This window comes from Denticeps clupeoides, chromosome 19, assembly GCF_900700375.1.
Source record: "Denticeps clupeoides chromosome 19, fDenClu1.1, whole genome shotgun sequence".
NCBI classification, from domain to species: Eukaryota; Metazoa; Chordata; class Actinopteri; order Clupeiformes; family Denticipitidae; genus Denticeps; species Denticeps clupeoides.
The window spans coordinates 1,708,566-1,732,953 of record NC_041725.1 but is presented as its reverse complement, the minus strand read 5'-3'; the positions used below and the strand labels follow the sequence as shown (position 1 = coordinate 1,732,953).

At 42.6% G+C, this 24,388-nt stretch overlaps 1 protein-coding gene across 1 annotated transcript; it reads left to right on the top strand.

Annotated features, from left to right (window-relative positions):
- Nucleotides 1-419: 419 nt before the first annotated feature.
- On the top strand, nucleotides 420-23,967 carry clpb (ClpB family mitochondrial disaggregase). The gene is made up of 16 exons (XM_028962741.1): nucleotides 420-894; nucleotides 983-1,034; nucleotides 5,742-5,828; nucleotides 9,346-9,449; nucleotides 10,993-11,121; nucleotides 13,758-13,855; nucleotides 14,970-15,084; nucleotides 18,272-18,349; nucleotides 19,531-19,586; nucleotides 20,127-20,171; nucleotides 20,873-21,034; nucleotides 21,153-21,309; nucleotides 21,859-21,932; nucleotides 22,169-22,288; nucleotides 22,426-22,530; nucleotides 23,298-23,967. Exons 1-16 carry the CDS (start codon nucleotides 546-548, stop codon nucleotides 23,511-23,513), a joined length of 1,947 nt encoding a protein of 648 aa, XP_028818574.1. The 5' UTR covers nucleotides 420-545; the 3' UTR covers nucleotides 23,514-23,967.
- Nucleotides 23,968-24,388: the final 421 nt, after the last annotated feature.

Genomic DNA, 24,388 nt, shown 5'->3' with positions numbered 1-24,388 from the left:
TGTGAACTTTTTGGGGAGTGAATGGACTGAAATTCCAAATCCTTTGCTGCATTATCTGAGCATGTGGCCACTGTGCCCTCTGTCGTCCAATCCTGTACACTGACAGTAGCGCTTGTAATGTCAAATATTAGAAACGAAAGATTCATGTATTATGCACAATGTCCATTTAAACAATATATTTGTAACATATACATAGCTTTAAAATGATTCTCAGACGTTACGACTGAAACCTGCATATATTTGACCTTCAAGAGCAATGTTATATTCATGCTTTACGCTGCTCATTTTAAATCTCTAACTACAAATAATGTATAAACGTATTTGTGGAACAAACGCTTCAAAAATGTGAGCGTATTTTTCGGTTGACCTTTGCGTCATCACGTTGAAAGACTACATTTCCCACAGTGCATTGCGCTCCATCGCCACGCTGCGGATGTTTTCCTGCTTGTGTGCTGATGAAACGGTTGCTCGGATAATTGAACGAGTGCTGCCCGAAAGCGTGACAGCTGTCGTTGTAGTCGGGACGCGTGTGGTCCAGAGTCATAATGCTGCTGTCGTCGGTGCCCCAGCGGCTGCTGATGCGAAGGTCACGGAGCCTGTCCCCATGTCGCGTGCTGCAGACCAGTGCGGCTAACGAAGCCTCCGCCTCGCTTGGACGCGGCCCGGCCATTCTGAGGGAGGAGACGGCCCAGCACGCCCAGTACCGCCACCTGTCCTCGCGGTGGCTCTGCAGCCTGCAGAACCGGCGGAGCTCGTGGGCGGCGCTGGTCGGCAAGGGCGACGAGAAGAGCTACTGGGACCGCCAGGGCCGGTCCTCCTTCAGGTCGGCCTCCGCGGGGTTGCTGTCGGCTGCCGCCCTGGCCTTCTGCCTGAAACAAGAGATCGATTCAAAAGGTGCACGGCAAAAAACCGCAAAGTGTATTTATCTATGATGATAAGGCCATGGCGTGAATATGCTTTTATCTGTGTCTTCGTGGAACAGGTGAGCTGCTTTTGGAAGCTGCCAGGACCAATAACTCGCAAGAGGTTGCCAGGTATTGCCAGACCCAACGTTTCACACTCATACAAACTGCCATTGGTCATTCTGGGCCCAGTTTTACTCCTGGCTGGACCCGAATAAACCAGATCATGCTTAGATGATGACTTGGGGGATATACAGACTACAGAAAACTTAATTAAGTCAGTAAATTCTCTGAACTCTTGTGCTATAACAATTCACTGTCCAAGGTCAAAATGTTTATCTGAAAAAGAAAAAAATGAAATAAACATGCACCGTGTCCCATTAAGCCAGTGGTTCTCAACCCTTTTCTATTATTCTCCAGTTGTCAGGAAGAATATTTTCACGCCTTGTTTTGAATGGGTGACATCATATGCTGTCAAACTGATTAATGACTTGTCTGGTGTGGCACAAGCACTAGCCAAATATAATTCTTTTCCATTGGAACCATGTGGCCAGCCAGTATGTGGTGAGTTAATCCAGCTGCATTGGCACAAGCGAGAAAAAATGAGTGCGGCCGAAAGATGGTTTTACCCCAAAATGTTCTGAAAGCCACTGTCCAATGTAGCAAACAACCCTCTGCGAGCTTTTGTTAGGAGCGGTCGATTATAACATCGTCTTGAGTGTCCGGAGCTTTTAAATTTAACGATGCTATCTTGAAGGCGGTGCAGAGTGAAGTGTTAATTATGCCTACCTTTTGCACTGATCCTCGTGTCAAGAGCTGTGCTTTCACTGCAGTTACTGCCGCTTATGAAAATATGCCGCGTTCGGCTTCAGGCCATGCCTGCAGCAAATGAGCTGGTTGCTACTGTAAGCAATGTGAAGTCTTCATTCCTGCATGATAATGTGAAGTGAAGTGAAGTGATTGTCACATGTGATGCACAGCACACGGCGCACACAGTGAAATTTGTCCTCTGCATTTAACCCATCACCCTGAGTGAGCAGTGGGCAGCCATGACAGGCGCCTGGGGAGCAGTGTGTGGGGACGGTGCTTTGCTCAATGGCACCTCAGTGGCACCTTGGCGGATCAGGATTCGAACCGGCAACCTTCTGATTACGGGGCCGCTTCCTTAACCGCTAGGCCACCACTGCCCCCTGACACTGATGTCTAATATCAGTATTAAACATAGGTTCAACGAATCCCGATCCGCCAAGGTGCCACTGAGCAAGGTACCATCCCCACACACTGCTCCCTGGCTTAGGGTTAAAATCAGAGGACAAATTTCATTGTGTCACCGTGTGCTGTGCTTACTATGCATCATAATGACAATCACTTCACATTCACTTTTTGTTGTCACCAGAAAATAGAAGAAGGTTCAAAACTAAGCATCAGAAAAAGATGTCAGCTGGAGTTTGCTCTCGCTACAGTGAATGGTCTGTGTGTGCATTCTGATTAACCAGCCTGCACACCATCTCCCAGGATGGGCTCTGCCATTATTACTGGTTTCTGGTCATTTCTGCTTCATAGGACACAAATAATCTCAGCCAAAGCACAGCAGCTCTGGTGTGAAGATCCCTTTTTGTTCAATATCAGATTCATAAATCTGCTGATAAAAAAAAAAAAAAAAAAAGTGATAATATTTTTGCATTGCTGGTCCACCATATATTTACCAAGAGTTTCTTTACCAGTGGTACAGCTAGTGGTACATTTCACCACTAGAAGGTGCTACAGCTCAATGCATCAATTTGGAGCACCTAGAGCAGTGTTTCTCAATTAGTTTCTGTTATAGCCCCCCGACCTAGGAAGAAGTAAACCCCCCCCCCTCGTCTCCCATCGTAGTCACAATGAAGCCAAGCGCTTCATACGGTTTGTCATATTTCCTCGTCTTAACTTTCGTGAGACTTACACCGGTTCATATATCTTGTGTAGTCTTGTTCGATGCAAAAAAAACAAAACAAAAAAAAAACCCTACTGCCTGCGGCAAAGGTGACATACAAGGTTTTCCTTTTGCACCACCAGGCAAACATTACAGTCATCTATGCTGCTATCTTGTTATTCTGATGCTTTTATTATTTTTTTCTCCTCATTCTTTTAAAAGTAATTTAGTCATAATTGTGTACAGCTCTATTAATATGTTTTTGTCATTCTTCCATTTCTCGTCCATCATCTGAACAATCACCCACCAAACGCTACCCCCACATCCATTTTTTATTCCTTGAAAAGTGTTTTTTGAACGTTTAAGTGCCCCCATGGGCGGATTGTAGACACCCGCTACACCCTGCATGTTGCTCTTAGACGGGCTGGTGTACCGACTGCATACAGTGTGCACGATCTGCTACATTCTGAGTTGGAGGAGAACTGTTGCTGCTGCTTTTGTCTGAATCTGATTACAAATGAGATTTCTCTTTTCGTCTTGACCGAGCGCCAAGGCTGCACTGGGATTAGCTGAAAACCAAACACTCTAGTGGCCCTGGGGCAACATGCGGTGACACCCAGTCACCCCAAAAGTCAGTCAGGGAGGGGCCACCAGAGTGCTCCGAAGGGGCACATAACCATCTGTTAGATATTGTGGATGCTTTTTTTTTTGTCCTGTTTCTTTGGGTACCATAGGTTGGTTTTGATTTTAAGCTAATTTGCTTAAACATTATTTTAAATAAACATGAAAGTGAAAGGGTTCTCATGGTCATTAAAACCTGGAAAAGTCACGGAATTTGTAAAGAGAAGTTTTAAATAAACATACAAAGTCATGGAAATCTGATTAACACATGAATGTATATTGAAGTACATAGTTCCCTTAAGACTGCGCGAGAAACGTTTTTCTATGGTTACATCTACGTTTACACCATGTGTCTCCTTTTAAAAGTCATGTAAATTACAGCTGATCTGTGATAGAGCCCATTTTACTCGGGCCTGGGCTGCATGAACTTGGAGGAAGAAACACATTTTTTTCTCTTCAAAATTACAAAGAAATTTGAGAGAATGTATGGTCATAAAAATGTACCATAGAGTCATTGAAAAGTCATGGATATTCTTTTGTAAAAATGTTGTAAAGAAAGTGATAATATAGTACATTTTTGTCATTCTTGTCTCTAAACGATTGAGTCTCTAACCAAATAAACAAATTGGAACTATATGCCTAAACCTCATGACAGTCTCATCCTGATGAACGTCTTTAACCCTCATTAATTACATTAAGTGCCCTGTTGGTGTTGCCTGGTAATGCTCAATCAGAGATGGTTTATTTCTTAATTTATAGCCGCCACAGGTTAATAGTATTCGATCTTAAAGTCTTTATTATAAAACAAGTAATTGTGTAGTTGCAGGTATACAGTCAAGTTGGGTAAAATATATGATGTATATTTCACATGTATTACTTCAGTTTTGAATTAGACAAAAAGCATTGCAGTCAGGACACAAATAATGAAATTGTACCATGGCAAACATCTTTTCGTTTGTGTATAATTTATTCAAGAAGCTTCAAGGAGAATTGCAACGTTTTACGTGGCACTCCAGTCCATGCTGGTCAGAAATCTAATAACCCATTTCAGGTCTTCTTTTTCTCCATTCTGTCTCTCACACACACCTTTCTTGGTTCTGTGGCGCACGTCTGTCTGAACAGATGTCAGGGAATCATTTAAGACGGCATCAACAATGTCTGCCATGAAATCGGAGACTGTTTCAGTGAGAGAACAAGTGGGGAAAAAGGATTTATTCATACCTTTTAAAATGTGACATAAGCCAAAAGATGTGAATCCATCAGTTCATCTGGTGCTAAAATATCGCAAATGTGTAGAGATCTTTGAAGCTCTGGTTGAGTATGAAAGAGGATTTGTACTGAAATTGTGGAACTAAATACCACAGAACAACTTTGGTGGTCTTTTGAAGACCATATCAGTACAAGGTGGCTTTAGTTTTAATTTAGTCTCTTTTTGGATAGAGATTTGGGAAATCTAGAGGTCATGGCATCATCTTGAACTCATGCCCTGCACACTCACACCACACACAGTCATCCACATCACCTAAAACATCACTTCTCCATCCTTCAGTTCTGAGGTCAGCAAGGCCACTCGGACCTCTACATACACTACCAGTCAATAGTCAGGATTCACCTACTCAATTTTTTACATTGTAGAACAAAACTGAAGACTCGGGACTATGAAATAACACACATGAGGTTATGTAATAAACAATAGCAAACATTTGTGTCCCTCCAAATCAGGGAACTTTTGCTCTAGTGGCAGCATTTCCTACTCTTGTCTTCTTCACTTTATCATTCACTTATTTTAATGAGCATCTCATGCCTTTTGATGATGACGAGTGAACAAAGCAACCATGAAGGTAAAAAGATGCACTTTCTCCTGATGCAACAAATACTATTCTTCAAAATGGTTCCATCTTAGTCTCCATAACAGCCACAGAGTAGAATGCGGCGTCTAGACGTTTGACTGGTAGTGTCGAACCTTACACGCATCCTTTGGCCTGCATTGAGGTGTTACCAGATGGACCAGCCCTCACTCTCCACTCACGTCCTGTTGCTGCTTCACCTCTGCATACTGGGACCATCTGACTGGGTTAGAGATGCTCTGAACCAGTAATCCATCACCACGATTGGTCGCTCGTTTTACCTGACACCGCCACTTTTACCAGGTGAAACTGGGATGTTAAGGCCGGTGGAGCGGAGAACACAGCTTGCCGTGTTGACTGTAAACACGTCGCACAGACACACGGTGACATCCCCCGGGAGCACAGGGACCACATGAAGAGTGTTGCTTTAACATCTCTGTCTCTCTGTCCGCCTCTCAGGCTGCTGGCAGATGGTGTTGACGTGAATCATCGCCACAGGCTGGGCTGGACGGCGCTAATGGTGGCAGCAGTCAACCGTCAACACAAGTAAGGGTGCGGGCAAGCACGTGTGTATGAACGTCTTGGGTGCAGAATATAGACAGCAACGCTGTGTGTGTTTTGGCACAGCTGTCTGTGTGTGTAGACCTTTTCAGGGCTTTTTTCTTTTGCCATCTTGCTCCAGTGTCAATGTTGGACCCTCTACCCATAATGCAGCTGGAGACCTTGTGAAGTGGAAAGTGTGTGTTTCACACACCCAGGGTCCTGCCCCACCCAATCTCAAATTCAATTACGGCCTTATGGCAAATACAGAGGGAGGAGAGAAGAGAGGAAGAAAAAGAGGGAAAATCCGATTTAGGGTGAGGGTGGGTCGGGGTGGGGGGCTGAGGGTCTCTTCAGCTGAAACAGACGCAAGTTCACTGTGCAAACAGTCTGGAAATATGTCTCACACTCACACTCCCCACTTTATCAATGATTAGTAGGTAATCAGAATTTTTTCCCCCAACTTTCATTTTTGCCTTGTATTTTTCTGGTTTGATATTTATGTTGTTTTTTGTAATGTATGGTATCTAGCCAGAAAATATTCAGTTTTGGTGAAAAATACAGTACAAAACAGAAATTCTATACATAGACACCTGTTACTCAGTTCAGACAGTTCTTTTGCATTCACTACTTAATGTCTTGGAAATGTGTTCCAGTAAATGTTCGAATAAAAGCTAAATCTTCCAGGTTAGGGTAGTGAGATGGACATAAACTAGTCAGCCATCGTCATGGCACTGACTGAAGCAGGGAGCCAAGGGCGAGTGAAATGCACTGGAGACAAATACAGGAATTGGGACTCCAAAAAGCACAGATGCATCAAAAGGAAATAAACGCAGTTTGTGAAGGACTGAAAGACTGGCACTGGTGGTGGACAGGGGGTGCAAGGTCTTGTGTCTGGATATGTTTTTATTGTATGTTAATTTAATTGACCCATGTTGAAATGAATCTGTGTGTGTGTACAATATTACCATGATGAGCGCAAGTTCTGAATCTTGCCGTCATGTAAGGCAGGTAAGTCGGAACTGTGAAGTATTTGAATCCAGCTGGAGTATTTTTAGTCGCGTGAGAGAGAGAGAAGGAGTGAGTGTATGTTTGCTGTTGCTGAAAAGGCCTGGCCGTCCCCTCGCGTGAACAATGGTCAGCATTGGAGTGGAACGTTTGTTGAACGTTCCAACTGAACAACTGGCCACCTCGTTCGGAGAGAGGAGGACCAGGGCAACAATTACTGGAATTAAAAGCTTCCAGGATCATCTCCATCTTCCATTTCTCTCTTGGGGGTGAAGGGCGAAAGAAATCTTTAAGTGGCTGAATAATCTGTCTTTTATGTTCAAAGACCCAAGGCTCAAAGGAAGAGCAGAAGATATGTACATACACATGTGTGTACACATTTACCTAACTTAGAAAGGACCCACGCACACACAAAAGTCAAAATTCTTATTTACAAAAGATGAAAGAGATTTGTTTTTTTATGGTGCAGTCCGAGGTTTATTCAGACCTAACAAATATATGAATACTATTGTTGCCTGAGTATCACAAAAATGGTCATCTTGGGAAAAAAGTGTTAATAATAATAATAATAATAGTTTATATTTATAGTCCCTGTTTCAACATGTCAGGATCTCAAATGGCTACACTAGGAAACATTTAGCCACACAAGAGGCATGTTATACATTTATATGTATTATATTTTATACTAATATATTCTATATAGATTATATTGAGTTGTTACCACTGTCCTTATTAAATTTAAATATGTTTTTTGTGTTTATGTAAAAGTGGAGACACAAAACTATCATTGCATAGGGGCTGTAACACATTTATAATGGCTGTGTTAATGTGCATGTTAATGACTTATCATAAAATTAAATGTTTGAGTTGGTGTGGATAAAAAAAAAAATCTGAAATACCCAAATTAAGGAAAATCCTCCCAAGGCATGTCCCAATCTCAAATTCACTGTCTCCCTGGTGACAGAGTTCTGAAAGTTCCATCATTGGATCATCCTACAATGGATTCTTAGAAGGATGTAAATAAACTCTATCTCATGCAGCTCTTTAATATGTGTGTGTGTGTGTGTGTGTGTGTGTGTGTGTGTGTTCATTTCCAAATATAAAATGTGAACCCTTGCAGAAAATAAAAGTTGTACCTGGAGTGTGTGTGTGTGTTGGGTGTTCCGGAAGATGGCGTTTTCCGGAAGCAGCCTGTTTGCTGCTTCTTGATGCAGTGTGTCTGAAGCATTGAACCATGTGAATATAACATACAGAAACGGCTACACAGACATCACCATGACAACACTGATGCCCCCTCTGCCCAGTACGCAACGCCGCCACCCCCCCAGCCCAGTCTCCGCCCACTAAATGCCTGATACTAAATAAATATCTGTTCGTCCTTCCCTTTCAGTGGGGTGACTGTGTGGACAAACCCTCATGCCCTTCCTGACATCTCTTCATTGTAAATATCAGATTCTCACATGCAGATATTGTTATTGATCAAAACACCACATTTTGGTTTGGAACTGCTTCAATTATTTATTTATTTAATCTAGAAATGATATGCTTTGATGATTTAGTCATTTACTTATGCATAAGTACATTCAATTAACTTATGCAATAAAATTTATCATGATATGAACATAATAAAAAATGTTTTATCCCTAAATGTCAGTGCTACTTGAATTCAGCCCAGTTTTGACATCATTTTTGTAATTGTTTGCCTAGTTTATCTTCTCAGACTGTTTCTTAATACAAGAAACCGCAAGTCATGACCTGAAAGGACGTGAGTGATCAGGGTGTTGTGGTGTTGCCAGTGTCCTGACCAAGATATTACCCAAAGTCGTTGCCTTATCTGCCATGGATCACGCACCCTTTGGCCCTTTTTGTTCTGCTTTAATCCCTGTTACTGTATCTGTTTCATTTGTATTTTATTTTCTTAATCAAGGCAATTTTTTGATGTTGTGCAGGTGAAAGGTTTTATCATTAAAATTAATCTCATAATCAATGCATCAGACGTGGACGATCCTGCATGGATGCAGTGCAGAACATAATCTATTAGAGAATAATGATGTTGCTTGATTTTCTACCGGTAGTGACTGTGGCAGCCTGATCTAAGTACAGCGGAGTTCGGCCTCGTCCACAAGGACGTTCAAAATGAACGCCATCTGACCGCCATACACGTTTTTTTTAGCTGCATTCACTGCCTGTCACTCATCAGGATCCAAATCAACACCATGAAAACATTGCATGTTTTTCTTTATTTGACATCATCCAATCGTGTCACCGCCTAGACTCTGTCTGCGCTCATCTGACGGCACGAACAGCAGAAAAACAGCTGATTCAGACGTCCGTGTGAATGAGGCCTTAACTCTCATCTCACTGACGTATCTGAAAACGTAATGTGAAGTAATGCAGAAAAATTGATGGGAAGCATTGATAATTGAATTGAATCAAATCGTGAGCCTGTTGAAGGTTCACACCTCTAAGAAATATACTGACGGCCTGCCTTTCTTGCTCTCTGCCTCTTACTCAGTGTGGTCAAGGTGTTGTTGGAGGCTGGTGCTGACCCGAACCAGGCTGACGAGTTCAGTAGCGTGTATGAGATGTCCCACAAAAAGGCCATTCACTCCCTGGAGGGTAAGCATCTTTCTGTTTTCCGATTATACTCTAGAGTTGCATCACCAGCATTGCTGCTTTACAACATTTACACCCCCCACAATATTCGCAGTACATATTATTACACATATCAGTTTACACACAGACAGTTATTACAGCTCCCCACCCTCCAAACATACACACACTGATTTGCATATATGTAAGTGTTTCCTTTTGGACATTATGAAGACCATATTGCGCGACACACACACATGCTGCTGTGGCACAGCAGTCCAAGACATATTTATATGTGATATATATATTACACACATTCATAATGTTGGCAGCCTTTTGGACCAGCTGGGAGCTGCATGTCTCAGATGCTCGGTGATGGATGGACTTGGTGGGTGGCTTGGCGTGTGTGTCTGTGTGTGTGTGTGCGTGTTTGGTGGAAAGGTATTGCAAGGTTCTGCTTGGTTTGGCTGCAATGTGTGGTTGTGTGTGTGTGTGTGTGTGTGTGTGTGTGTGTACATCTACTTGTGTAATTGGTGTATGCATTTATTGTGCAGTGATTGTGAGAATGTGCATCATATTCAAATCAGGTGTGTGTGAGTGTGTGTGTGTGTGTGTGTGTGTGTGTGTGCCCATGTGTGTGATGGATGACCAGAGCTGCTCTTTCTGACGGTTTATTGAGTTTGCTGTGATTATCCAGCTCTCAGACATTTGTTACCAATGACGACCAGCGCTGTCAGAGGCCTGGAGCCAAGGGTGGGGAGAGAGAGAGAGAGAGAGAGAGAGAGAGAGTGTCCTTCCATTTTTTGTTCTGTCTCTCTGTTCTTGTCTGGATAAAATGCCCCCCCTGTCTGTACATAACAGAAGAGTGTGCCTGTGTTTGGTGTGTGTGTGTGGTCATGTTATATTGTTTGTGTATTTCTTCTCATATATCTATGTTTGTGTGTCCCCAGTGTCTTCTGGGTAAATAGTGTTGTTATGTGTGCTGTAGTTCATGTATGCTCCATATTTGTCTTAGTTTTACATCTCTTCCCAAAGCCACTAACATTACTCCAGCTGTCTACTGTAGCAAGGCGGAGCACTCCTTCATCTTCATCTTCTCGCTCCTTCTGCCCAGCTCCTTTTTAAACCTACATTGGCAGTATTCTGTGCCACTTACACAAATTTACAAAATCCAGCACAAAACACATTTATCCCTAGGATAAAAAAAAGACATGACAATTCTTTATCATTAAATGTTTTAGGAAATCAGAAATGGTAGTGTGTTAAAAAGATTCCTGGGGAATTGCTTATGATTTGATGATGATTTGAGAGTCTGTCTAGACAACAAGGGGAACTGGGGTTCATTACATTTTAAAAGTATATTCAGTGAATATTGAGCATTGCTTCATTTGCTGTTCGGTAAAGAGTTATTTTACTGATTATTTTACTGGATATTGGCTCGTTGTGAATTCAACTCCTGGCAAAGGCCATTCTGTGTTCTTTCACTGTCTTGCTGAAATTGGTAAAGCAGTGTAGGAGAAGTCATTCAGTAGTTTGTTTTTTTTCCCACTCATTTCTCATCTGTCCACAGTGCTTGTGACGCGTGAGGACGAGTTCAGCAGTCGGCTCAGCACCAGGGCCAATTTTCATGGCTGCTCTCCACTCCACTATGCCGTACTGGCAGATGACCTGCACACTGTACGCATCCTGCTGGAGGCTGGTGGGTTTGTTTCTCTATCGCTACAATGAAACACAAGACTGATACAGTCTTACTTTTCATCTGAAAATATATACACGTACCATCAATTGAATTATGTCTATATTCAGAAAAGGCACAATGCTATTTTCTCATATATAACACCTGTCTATCTATTTCTACTTCTATTTCCTGTTCTTCCTGACAAAGTATAGTTTGGTGGCATTACGATAAAATACTATGTCTATGCAGTTATTATTTATTCTATTAATATGTTTGCTGTTGGACTGCAGATCCTTGGCTTATGTGCACTCTTGGCTGTCATTTGTGACATAACAAACTTTCCCAATAATTTCCCTTTGAGGATGAGCACCGTCCTCTTGGTGTAGGACTGCAAGCTGATCTTGCCAAGGGGAACACACCTAAAGGAGGTGTTCACTGATTGTTCCGTTCCTTTGGTACATGTGCTCTCTCAGCACCCAGTGGTGAAGCTCTCCAGACAGAGTGGATCTGTAATAAACATGAAGAATTGGTCTTATGTCAGACTCCTCAACTTTCCTTTCTTTCCCTCACCTCAGGTCCAATCTGAGTGTGTGTGTTTTTATTTCCCGTGTGTGTGTGCTTGTGTGACCTGACCAGTCCAAACTGGTCTGAATGTTGACTTCACCAGGCCACCATTTATCACCCCACCCCTGTTACCGACAGCAGCCCCTCCAGGGCTCACCCTTCCTGGGGAAGACGTGCAGGCAAGCCCCGGGCTTCAAGCAGAGTGTGGGTGGCGACTGATCATTCAGGCCCTGACACCAGCAAAGAGCACAACCAACCAGCTGCCCTGTGTGCGTGCGAGTGTGTGTGTGTGTGTGTGTGTGTGTGTGTGTGTGTGTGTGTGTGTGTGTGTGTGTGTGTGTAAAAGAGGCTGTTTAAGTGTGACTAAAGGGCATTATGTTTAAGCTTTGTCTCTGTGTGGGTGTCAGCTTCTCAAGGGTTAGCTGGTCATTAGAGTTGTTCTCTTATAAACTCTCTTTGCCCAGAGGGCTCTCTCTGTGTATCTGAGTGTGTGTATGCGTGTGTGTGCGGTATTAAACGGCCAATTGATGCTATTTATTATGTTGGTAGGATGGAGGGAATGACAGGAGGGAAAGAGAGATGGAGGGATGGCTGCTTTTGGTTATTACTTTAAGTCTTAATGTTCCTGTTGTATTGATTGTGATACATTTCTGTCTCAAGTTTAACACGTTTATCAATAATCACAGCAATTAGCTGCGATACTACATGCCCGGAGAGATTGATTGTTTCGCCAACTGTCCAGTCTGTAGTTATAACTGATCATAAAAGTAACACTATGCACTTTTATAGAAGGATTTGTGAATGTTTACATTTTACAGAACTGTGCAAAAGTTTTAGGCAGGTATGAATGCATTCAGAAATCTAAATAAATGCTTATTTTCAGCAATTAAAAAAATGGAAAGTGAGCAAACAAAAGGAAAATCTAAATCTATTCATTATTTACTGTTACTACTCTTTGCCTTCAAACCAGCATCATTTCTCAGACACTTGCACAAAGGCAGGGATTTTGTAGGACTGTATGATCAATCAATTATACCAAACATAATCATCAATTTAGCATATCGGTAGAAACAGTTTCATGATGCAGGTCAGACACCAAATATGGCAAATAGACACAAACAATTAAATGCATCAGCAAGGTCTCTCCCAGCAGACTGGGGTTCAAGCTCTTTTGAAGAAGCACAAATAAAGGGGCAATGTTGAGGGTCGCAGATGCAGTGAACAGCCAAGGAATCTTAATACAGCAGATGAAAAACACATCAAGCTTATTTCCCTTTGAAATCAGAAGATTGTTTTTAACACATGCCTAAAACTTTTGCACAGTACTGTAACTTTATATACCGTACCATGACATAAGCACCTATACAGACCAGTGAAAACTAATCCACTGCATATCGAAGCTGTAAACAAGTGACAAAACCGCCATATGTCAAACATTGATCAAATATTGATTTACTCTTTTTTTGCCGAATTTTCATAAAACAATGATGTAGAGAAAGAGACTCTGTTCTATTGTTCTCTGAACTGCGGTATAATATCATTCTCCATCTGTAGACTTTATCATTCATTAGTTTACAGCGTTTTGAGAGCCCAACCCCTAATTTTCTCCAGATATGAACAGTTTTTTCTGAGATTAAATCAAATTATTGCCATGTTCACTTTTGAATCATTTATCAATTTAAGAGTTACTGTTGGGAAGAGGAAATGCACTGTACATATACATATATTTTTTAATTATTCTTCATGTTTGACCTGAATTTTTTTTCAAAACGCCATGCTGTCTTAACAAGAGAATCTATTGGAAAGAAATGTGATTGTGTGTGACAGTGAGTGATGCCATGTTTTCTGTCATCAATGTTGCCATTTCCACTGCCACATTCCCTAGCGTTTGGGTGGTTGGCACACGCCTGTTCCTCAATGATCTCTCTGACACACAGCAGGCAATGAGAATGTTGGCAGCATTAATGTAACCATCTCACTGCCCGGCATCACTCTGGCTCCTGTACTTTTTGGGGTGTGTATGTGGGCTCCCACCCGCAGTTTGACCCTTGACCCTACTGCTTGGTCTGACCTCGTGATCTCTGACCCTGCAGGTGCTGACCCATTACAGACAAACAGCCAGGGGCACACGCCTGCTCAGTACGCCAAGGAGGGAGTCCTTCGAGAATTGCTCAAGGAGTGGGAGAGCAAGGTGACTGTTTATGTGTGTGTGTTTAAGAGATATTACTTAATTGGTCTTTAATATACATCACAAAGACACAATAAACTCACAGCTACAGAAATTGACTTCAGTCTCACACAGCTGCATACAGACGCGCACTCACACAGCTCCACATGTGGTCGCTCTGCGGTGCAGAACCACACCTGCCTGTACACACCACCAACCACACACAACAGAGCATGGCAGGAGGGGCTGCTCGTAAATAGATGAAATGAAAATGCTAAAGGCAAAAGGAGGGGTTTCAGGGTGAAATGTGCCCATGGGCTTTGGATGAGCAAAAGAAGCAGAGAATTGAAAAGGATGAGCAAAGATCAGAGGCTGATGCGTATGAACCCTGAGAGCAGCACCCATCCTGGAAAAGCTTGAAATCTCTCTCTAAACACACAATGTGTTGCTTCTGATTACCATTGTTTTTATGTCATCGTTTCAGTTCATTTGCATTAGTCTGTATGGTGCTTGCTCTGTTCCCCAGATCAAAAGTTCATGTTCGCAGAAGATTTTTCATACTTAACAAGTGAAAAGCCAGTGTATCAACTCTACCTTCACACAGAGTAGTTGCTCTACAGGGCCGAAATTTGGAGGATATGAAAAGACCTTAAAAATGAACTCTGATACCCAGCCTAGCGAACTGATTTAATTTTGCTACTTCACTTTAAGATCCTTACAATGATTAACAGGAATAGACGTCATCAGCGCAGACAGACAACCTGAACCCTGAACCCCCCTGGGGTTTTCAAACCCTGACATTCATTTGAAGGGTTTTGAAGCTTTTCCCCATTCTCATTATCTCCATGCCACACCTCACTGATGCAGTAATTTCAGGTAAAGGATGACCAGTCAAGGACTGACTGTATAAATTGACAAATTGGACATTTCAGTATTTTTAATACCGTTTAGACCAATCATAGGAATTATTGTAATATTTTGAGGAATTGTTTTCTTTTAAAAAAAGCCTTGATATGTATATCTCTATATGATGGTCTACTTTTTCATATTCACATTTTGATTAGTTCTAGGAATAGTTCTTGCACTGGGTGAAAATGAAAGTAAATGTCCACTCTGTGATGTTTGACACATTCAACAGTTTGTTGAGGACCAAAAGAAGAGAGAGGCGGAAGAGAGACGACGCTTTCCCCTGGAGCAACGACTCAAGGAGCACATCATCGGTCAGACAGCAGCTATTAACACAGTTGCATCAGGTACACGTACACTGGCTCACACAATAAATATACCAATCTTCATTGGTCAGTAGCTGGTTCTGTAATAGACTGCTCAAATAAAGGGAACACTTAAACAACACAATGTAACTTGTGGCAGATGCTTTAGTCCAGGTCTGGGAGGAGATCCAGGTCTGGGAGGAGATCCCTCAGGAGACCATATACCACCTCATCAGGAGCATGCCCAGGCATTGCCCAGGGAGGTCATACAGGCATGTAGAGACCACACATACTACTGAACCTCATTTTGACTTGTTTTAAGGACATTACATCAAAGTTGGATCAGACTGTAGTGTATTTTTCCAGTGTTTCTAGTATTGTTTAGTGTGACTCTAAATCCAGACCTCCATGGGTTTATAAATTTGATTTCCATTGATAATGTTTGCGTGATTGTGTTGTCAGCACGTCCAACTATGTAAAGAAGTAAAGTATTTAATAAGAATATTTCATTAATTTAGATCTAGAATGACTTATTTTGGTGTTCCACTTATTTTTTTGAGCAGTGTATTAGGAACCCTTATTCATTATGTATTGTATATATTGCTGGGCGTGGTTGAAAGGTGATTGGTTGCAACGTTTTGGGGGGACAGTTGATTGCAGCCATTTTACTCACCTGATGCACCACTGGGCAATTCAAAATTGTCCCAGAAGCCACTTTCAATGACATACTATATGCCACTAAACAATCAACCAATTATGGAGTGCTAAATAATTAGGAGCTTCCACCATCACATCATGTATATATCACCTCCTTCTAAACAGCACTGTATGTAAAGTGTAGATAAAAACTAATTATGAGGAGGAATCTTTTTGTAATATTAAAATCAAGGTTGTTGTATCTGTAAACAACAGAACAATAACATATTGCAAAAAAAAAAGTCACATAAATAAAATGTGTAATTACACAAATGGAACGGAAAATCACATTACAGCCAGTTAACTTCCCAGTCATCTTAACATTTACCAAACCCGACCAGAATGCAGAATGTAACACCAGAACATTACTGTGAGAGACCGTTTACTCTCTGTCCAATGACATTTGGGGGTGGGGATATGGCGGACACAGGCTGTTCAACAGTCAGAATGAATACTTGATTCTGATTGGATGCGGTGTGTTTTAAAATCCTGTAGTTCACAGTGGGTGTGGCTTATGTTTTATCTTTGTAACCACAGTAACCCACTGAAAAAAATCAGCAAAGCTGTTTTTTGAATGAACAGTTTTTGATTGATTTTAGGAGAAACCATGTCCAAAAGTATTTATACATATAAGGACCAAATTGGTCATTCAGCCATGTTATCGTCCATTCTACTTCAAACATCAGAAACCTTCCATCATCAGAGCTACTCTGTGCTTGCTGTATAACACACTCTACAATACAGCACTGAATCAGCTGGTGTCCATTTTTCACTGGTACCAAGGTTTGGCCCTAGAAGTACAACAGAGCTGATGTATAAATATATATTCCTATTCCTACAGCTTGCTGTGAGAACGCCACCTCATAAATGTAGTTTATTTGGTCTGGGATCAGCTCTGTATGCCATTTTTCTGTTAGTCTCTCGGTTTTAACATGTTTTCTAGAATGTGTGTGTGTTTGTGCGTGTGTACTAGTCCCAGGACAAGGATAGTGATGAGTTAGTGCACAATAAGCCTGCAGCCCAATAATCCCATATTACAGACAGAGAGGAGCTGTATCGATCCGGGGGAGAGAAGGACGCACGTACTCACACACACTCTATAACACACACACACACACACACACACAGTGTCTTACACTTACTGTGTGAGTGGAAATGGGTGTGGATATGTCAGCGTCTATGAGAGGGAGAGTGAATGAGCCAGAGTGAAAGGGATAGCATTGAGTGTGTGTGTGTGTGTGTGTCCTGTAGACTGATGTGATAAATGGCCAGTTATTGCCATGGCAAATTGTCCCGAAACCAATTTGAGTCACATCAACCTGGCCGATAGCCACAGCAGATTATTGATCCCTGTGAAGTAATACAGTGCATATATCAGTCTGGTGTGTGTGTGTGTGGTGTGTGTGTGTGTGTGTGTGTGTGTGTGTTTGTGAATGCAGGTGTCTGATGATCCATCTTATCAGCTATCATCAGTTCAGAACCCACTAAAATAACAGTGTGTGTGTGTGTGTGTGTGTGTGAGTCAGAGAGAGTGATGTTGGGTGTCACAGTGTGTGTATTTGGATTAGTATGTAAGAGTGTGTGTGTTCCTGAAGAGCAGGGACTGTGTATATGCTTTCAAGCTTGATGGGTAACTCGCATCATCAGTGTGTGTGTGTGTGTGTGTGTGTGTGTGTGTGTGTGTGTGTGTGTGTGTGTGTGTGTGGACTGCCTCAGGCACTGTCCCACTCACCCAGTGTAATAAACTAATAAACTTCTTAGAGAATTGCTCCATCATCCCAAATAAAAAATATATATGGCCTCCTGCCGTCGTCATGGGAGGAGTCCTAGCAACAGCCCTCGGCCATTCAGAATTCATCTTTATGACAAATCGCAGAACTCCCACACTGCTGAAAATGCACAGACTCACTGCTTCCCCCTGACCCCAAGCAACCAAGAGCTGCAAAGAACAGGGGTTTAATATTACGCACACGTACGCACACACACAACAAAACAAACATTAGTTTATTCATTTGAATTGGATAGATTTTAGCTTGTTACCCTTGGTGGATGTGCGACCTGTACATGGGCTCCTCCACTTTGTTTTGGATTTCATTTCTCTCTTATGTTTTTCCCATCCATCCATCTAATCCCCAGGCCCCGTGGCCTGTACACACACGCACACACACACGTGCACGCACTCTTTTGGAGCAAGGGGTTGCCTGGGTAACTGGGTGTTACCCGAGCGATGCTCACCAGATCCATTCTAAAGTGATTTGGGTTCTCTAGCGCCAGCCGGGGTAATGCAATTATCGAGAGGCTAATGGTGGAGAGGACAGGGAACAGGGGAGGAGAGGAGGACAGGAGAGATGGAGGGAGGACGCAGGACTGCATGTAGAGGCTGCGATAATGATACCGCCCTCCGTCTGTCTCGCTCTCACCCCCTCTCTGTCATTGATGTATCCTTCTGTAGGCTGCTGCACCCCTTCCTCTCACTGAAACTCAACCCCCTTAACATCACAGATAACAATGTGTCCATTTTTGCCTCTTGCAGCAATTCGGAGGAAGGAGAACGGCTGGTATGATGAAGAGCACCCGCTGGTCTTCCTCTTCCTAGGCTCGTCGGGAATTGGTAGGCGCCGCTTTACACACCAGAGTTGTACTGCCGTTGGAGGGGAATTTAACACTGCAAACATCACCGCTGCGTCCGCTTAATCCTCAACAACTTAACCTCGTCCAACGCTGGCCACCAGCAGCAGCAGCGGCAGCCCCCTTGTAAAGTCACATCTCCCCCGGCAGATCACTCATAAAACTATTGCCATTTCATCTACACGCATGCAGTGTGCGAGCTCAGATTGATGGCGACTGCTGCCTTGCTCATATTTTGGTTGCAGCCTGAAGCAGCCGCATGAATATTTAAAAGCAGCAACAAGTCCCCACTTTGCCCTATATGTATATTAAAATTTATACACGGAATATTTTACCCATGCAGAGCACATTAGAACTGACAGAGAGGCATGATGGGAGGGGGGAGCGTGAGAGGGACAGCCTTGATGTACAGACCTGCCAAAAGAAAACAAAAAAAGTCCTTCACTGCGGCGTGCTCATAAAATTTCCCAGAGACGCCAGTCCCACTTCCTCTGCATCCAGCAAAAAAACATCAGTTTATCTGACTTTATGTCCATGGATGTCCTCTTCCTGTTGAAGGCTAATTTACATTTTTAGAAGGAATAAAGGGACACTATGGATGGGAATGTCTCTCTAACACGCCTCCTGTTGTTATGTTATTCATTTTATCAGTATACCCATGATAATGGAGCTGGTAATTAAATCACAAATGTACACTGTATCCAAAAAAATCCCTAAATTGCTTCATTGCCCGACCACTTCCATCAAACACTGCCTACCATGTCACCATGACAACAATGAAGCCTTTCTGAATGGACAACAGGACCCTGTTGAGACCTCATTGAGTGTATGTAGTTCAGCTGTTCACCAGTCCGAATGTCATGTATCACCAGGAAACTGGGACATTTACAGCCTCACAATTTGGCAGAAAAGTTGCTGTCAGGTGCTTTTTGTAATAAAGGCATTCTTCACATTTTGGTCTTTGTGCAAAACCTACATTGATTATGAATGACATGGTGGTCTGTCACGCAGAGTGCAGGGGCGCTCATGACCTATCAGAGAACACCATGCCAAATCAGGAGCTTGACTTGATTGGAGAGAATTTCCTGTCACATCTTGGTTTTACTATTTTTGTGGCTAGTACATGAAATCCTAACAATGGTTTGTTCTTTTCTCTTTTTGTAGGTAAGACAGAGCTGGCGAAGCAGGTGGCTCGGTACATGCACAAAGACATCAAGAAGGTAAACACAACAGCTCATTCATGCCTTGGGGCAGTGGTGGCCTAGCAGGTAAGGAGGCGGTCCCACCGGTTCGAATCCCGAACCACCAAGGTGCAAAGCACCGTCCCAACACACTTCTCCCTGGGCGCCTGTCATGGCTGCCCACTGCTCACTAAGGGTGATGGTTAAAAGCAGAGGACAAATTTCGTTGTGTCCCCGAGTGCTATGCAACAGTGTTACACAATGACAATCACTTCACTTTCAACTCAAACACACAATGCAACAGATCGATCTGTGTTTTTGGTAGAAATTATTTTACTACTTGTTTGATTAAGATTATAATGTGCAGTGTCCCCAATAAATGGAAAGACAAACTATTATAAAGATTTTGAGATTTATTCACATTTTTAAACATACTGCTATTATTTTGAGCACTGTACACATCACTCTACAAGCACATACACAAGCAAGGGGACAAATTGCCACGCACAATAATTCAGAGAAATACAAATTGCACTCTCACTGAATTAACGACTCGTTTCTCCTTTCTCATTCTTTTAGGGCTTTATTCGCATGGACATGTCAGAATTCCAAGAGAAGCATGAGGTATGTCACAAAAAAATGTTCTGAAATGTTGTACCATACTAATATAGTGGTGGTAGTAGCCTAGTGGGTAACACACTCGCCTATGAACCAGAAGACCCGGGTTCAAATCCCACTTACTACCATTGTGTCCCTGGGCAAGACACTTAAGGGCGTCTGATAAATGCTGTAAATGTAAATGTAAATGTAAATGTAAATAAATGTGTGTTAAATATTTGGTCTAGGTGGTACACAGTTCTATACTTTTAATTCTAACCACAGTAGGTAGGTAATTTATACCTTTTTGTAAACCAGTTGGCCTGCAAACTGCCTCTGAGCACATCTGGTCCTCACAAAGATGTGAAACACACACACACACATACGCAGATGTCCTTGTGTCAGCAACTGTCCTCTCTCCCTCCATTTCTCCTCTCTTCTTTTCTGCACTTCCCTTTCTTTCATCCTTCTGTTAGTCTCTACTCCTCATCCCTTCCCCCCTTTTTTCCACAACCTTCCCTTCCTGCCCCCTGTCTTTAACCGTCTAATTGCCGCAGTAGCCACTGTACTGTATCCTCTCGCTCTCTCTCTCTCTCTCTCGTCCATTTCTCTGTACTATCGTCTTTATTTCTGCCTCCATCTCACCTTATGCCTGGCGCCTTGTTTCCTTTCTTTTACCTTTTCTCAGCGTTGAGTTTTTATGTGCTTTGTCCCTCTATGTGTCCCAGGTGGCAAAGTTTATCGGTTCACCACCAGGCTACGTTGGTCATGAGGAGGGTGGTCAGCTGACCAAGCGCCTGCGAGAGTGTCCCAACGCGGTGGTCCTTTTTGATGAAGTGGATAAGGCCCACCCCGATGTGCTTACCATAATGCTTCAGCTCTTTGATGAGGTCAATAAACTCTGTAATAAACTCCAAAATAACTCCAAATAAACTCTGTACAAGCTTTACTTATAATGTTAAATATATTTATTGATATGGTTTATTCTAAATTCTGTGCAACATTTAGGGAAGGCTGACTGATGGAAAGGGGAAAACCATTGAGTGTAAGGATGCCATCTTTATCATGACTTCAAACGTGGCAAGTGAAGACATTGCCCATCATGCACTGCAGCTTCGCAAGGATGCCCAGGTGCAGAATAAGAGGAGACTAGCCGAGAATTTGGGTGAGCCCTAAGCACGCTGTAATGTTTAATTGCTCCTGATTATAGAACGCTTCAATTAGTAATAATCCAAATGACACAGGATTATAATGGATTGTTGTTTTTTTTATTTAATTAAACATAAATTGCACAGAATGATTCTTTAAATGTGTAATAGTAAACCCTGTATACCCCTGTAAAAAATTGACCACAATAAATCATTTCCCCACCTTCACTATAACCTAAAACAAACAAATCTGGTAGCTGGTTGCACAACTTACAAATTTTTTTTAGCTTATTGACAATTCGGTTGTTCATGTGAAGCTTGCGACTTTAAGTTTATTTTCTTATGTCTTCAAACACTTTTACTAGTGCACTTTTAGTTCTTGCTACCAGACCAGAGCAGTGGAAAAGGGTTAATAGAGATCTTAGAACGCATGAAGGTTCCCTCTGGTCATGTTTTATATGTATTTGCAGGGTGGATTATGTCTTTATGATCGTCCTAAACGTCTGAATCTTGTTGCCTCATGATCACAACATGCTGTCTATTCATTCACTGTGTTTGGTTTGCAGAGGATGTGCAGAAGACGAGTCAGGTCACAATATCAAAGCAGTTTAAGGAAGAAGTCATACAGCCCATTCTGAAGGTGATGACCATGCTCACACTCACACAGCATGATTTTAGCAGTGTTACCTGATCCATCACCCATCACACATTTTGTAGAATGTGATTGGATGATGACCTTCCTGGTAGAAAAGGTTGGCTAGTTAAACTGCTGGACGAAATACTGATGAAAGACTTTGTATTGGGCACTGGATCAGTTCCCACTTCTCTTTGAGAGACAGTAGTGATTGGTTGAGCCCCATTGTTCTGTTGGCCCAGGCCCATTTCCGAAGGGATGAGTTTCTGGGGCGGATCAATGAGATTGTTTACTTCCTGCCTTTCTGCCGTGCTGAGCTCACCCAGCTTGTAAGCAAAGAGCTTAACTTCTGGGCCAAGAAGGTAAACTTCACATACACATACACATGCACGTTCACACTCTCCGCCTCACAGAGCTTGGTTGTGGTTGACAGAGTATCTGTGTTAAAGACTGTGTGTGTGTGTGTTTGTGTGTGTGTGTGTGTGTGTGTGTGTTACAGGCCAAACAGAGGCATAACATTACACTGCTTTGGGACGGTGCAGTCCTAGACCTGCTGACTGGAGGTTATAACCTGCACTATGGCGCGCGTTCAATAAAGCATGAGGTACATTTCCTCCCTACTCTCAAACTGCAAGTGGCTTAAATTTGCGGCGAAATATTTTCCGCGTTGTGCGCTCAGATGCACTTCCTGCAGATGTAGTCTGGCCCGGGTCCGCCGGTAGATCATTCAGCTCAGCTCCCCGCTCTCTTCACCAGTCTGGCGGTCAGTCTCCTGCTCCATTTCCCCTGTAAAACTCCACCTCATTCCCAACCTGGAGAAGGCCGTCCACCAATGAAGATAGTGGGAGCAGCACAATTCTGTGCTGTTCCCGCAGAAAAACACAATTCTGAGATCCCTGAAGTAGGCAGGCAGTCAAATTCAAATGTATTATCAGATTAATCACAGTGTTGCTGTGGATTCGTTTGGATTAATCACGATTAAATGTAATTGGTTTTTAATCTATATTAATCACATTTCATTTTACATGAGCAAGCAGACTCAAGAAAGAAAATAATATACTGCATATGCACTTAACATGTATATTGAACATCTTGATTTTTCATGTTAACAGAACACTCTCTCCAAACATTTATCCACGACAATATTAATGGGCTATTAATTCCTTCCTGCACAATGTGCATAATATTTTTCATTTGTCAATTGGCCGAAATGCGTTGAGACATTTCAGGGATTTTGAGTGGGATGGGTTGATTGTGTTAAAACAAATTTATGATACCTAAAACTGAAGTGACTCTTCGTTGAAGGGTCTGTACTGTATATTAGAAGATTGTATTGCGTCCTGCATATGCCACGTATGCCTGTCTTTGTAGGTGGAGAGGTGTGTGGTGAACCAGCTGGCGGCAGCATACGAACAGAGGCTCCTCCCCAAAGGCTGCACCCTGCGCCTCTCTGTGGACTGCGGGTCCGAGGATGATGGCCCGTCGGAGCCCACGCTCCGCCTGGAGGTGGTGGGTGAGGACCGCTCCACCCGAAAACTGGACATCCAGCCCCCTCTCAACCCTGTGGACATGGCCTACACCCAGTAACCATCACTCATCCATCAGGCAGGAGAAGAAAAGCTCTGTGATTGTTCAGGATGTTTTCACGCAGGGTTCTTCTAATGAAATATTTAGATGATAGTTTGTATAGAAGTCATTGTGATGTAGATCTCTTGCTGTTCCGGCTACAGTGTGGTACTATTCACCCGCCACATCACATCCACAGACATTTTCACCTCCAGGAATCTCTGTGCTCAGTGTATTTACAGGGGTGTGCAGAGGGACTCGCTGTTCTACACAGAAAATGCACATTGGTGGCCTGTAAATGGAAGTTGTGTCTTGTGCTCCGTACAAATTGATGTAAAACGTACACATCGGAATATTTATCATTAGTCTGTTGAGATTGCACTGTTAAATAAAATAAAAAACACAATTTACTTCTATAAATATCTTATTGAATGTAAAAAAGAAAGTGAAATTAAACTCTTCGCAGCTGCAGAGATGCCAATTTGTCGAGTTTATTTGTTTGTCTGTTAAGCTGATGAATCTGTCAATGCTGTCAGGCGTCCCGACACGACTCTGGGCATTCTTCTTCTGTTCTGCTCGCTCCATCCACAGGAACATGACAGAGGAATTTGTTAGTGAATGGAAAACACATGTTGGGGGTTGTGGGTGTGGCGGGTATACCTTTCAAACAATAAAAAAGGAGCACAATGCAAGGGGAAAGTTTCCTCCGGGGACAAAATGGGTTTCAAATCTGTCACTCCGGGACCACCCCACACACACTGCATTACCTCACTCGTCCGAAAATAAAAAGATCTGTCCATTACTGGCTATTTTTGTTCGGAGAGGGTGAAGGAGGAAGAGCTCGAGTTGCAGTAAAATGCAACTCAGAAGAAAACGACATTAACCTGAGTGAGAGG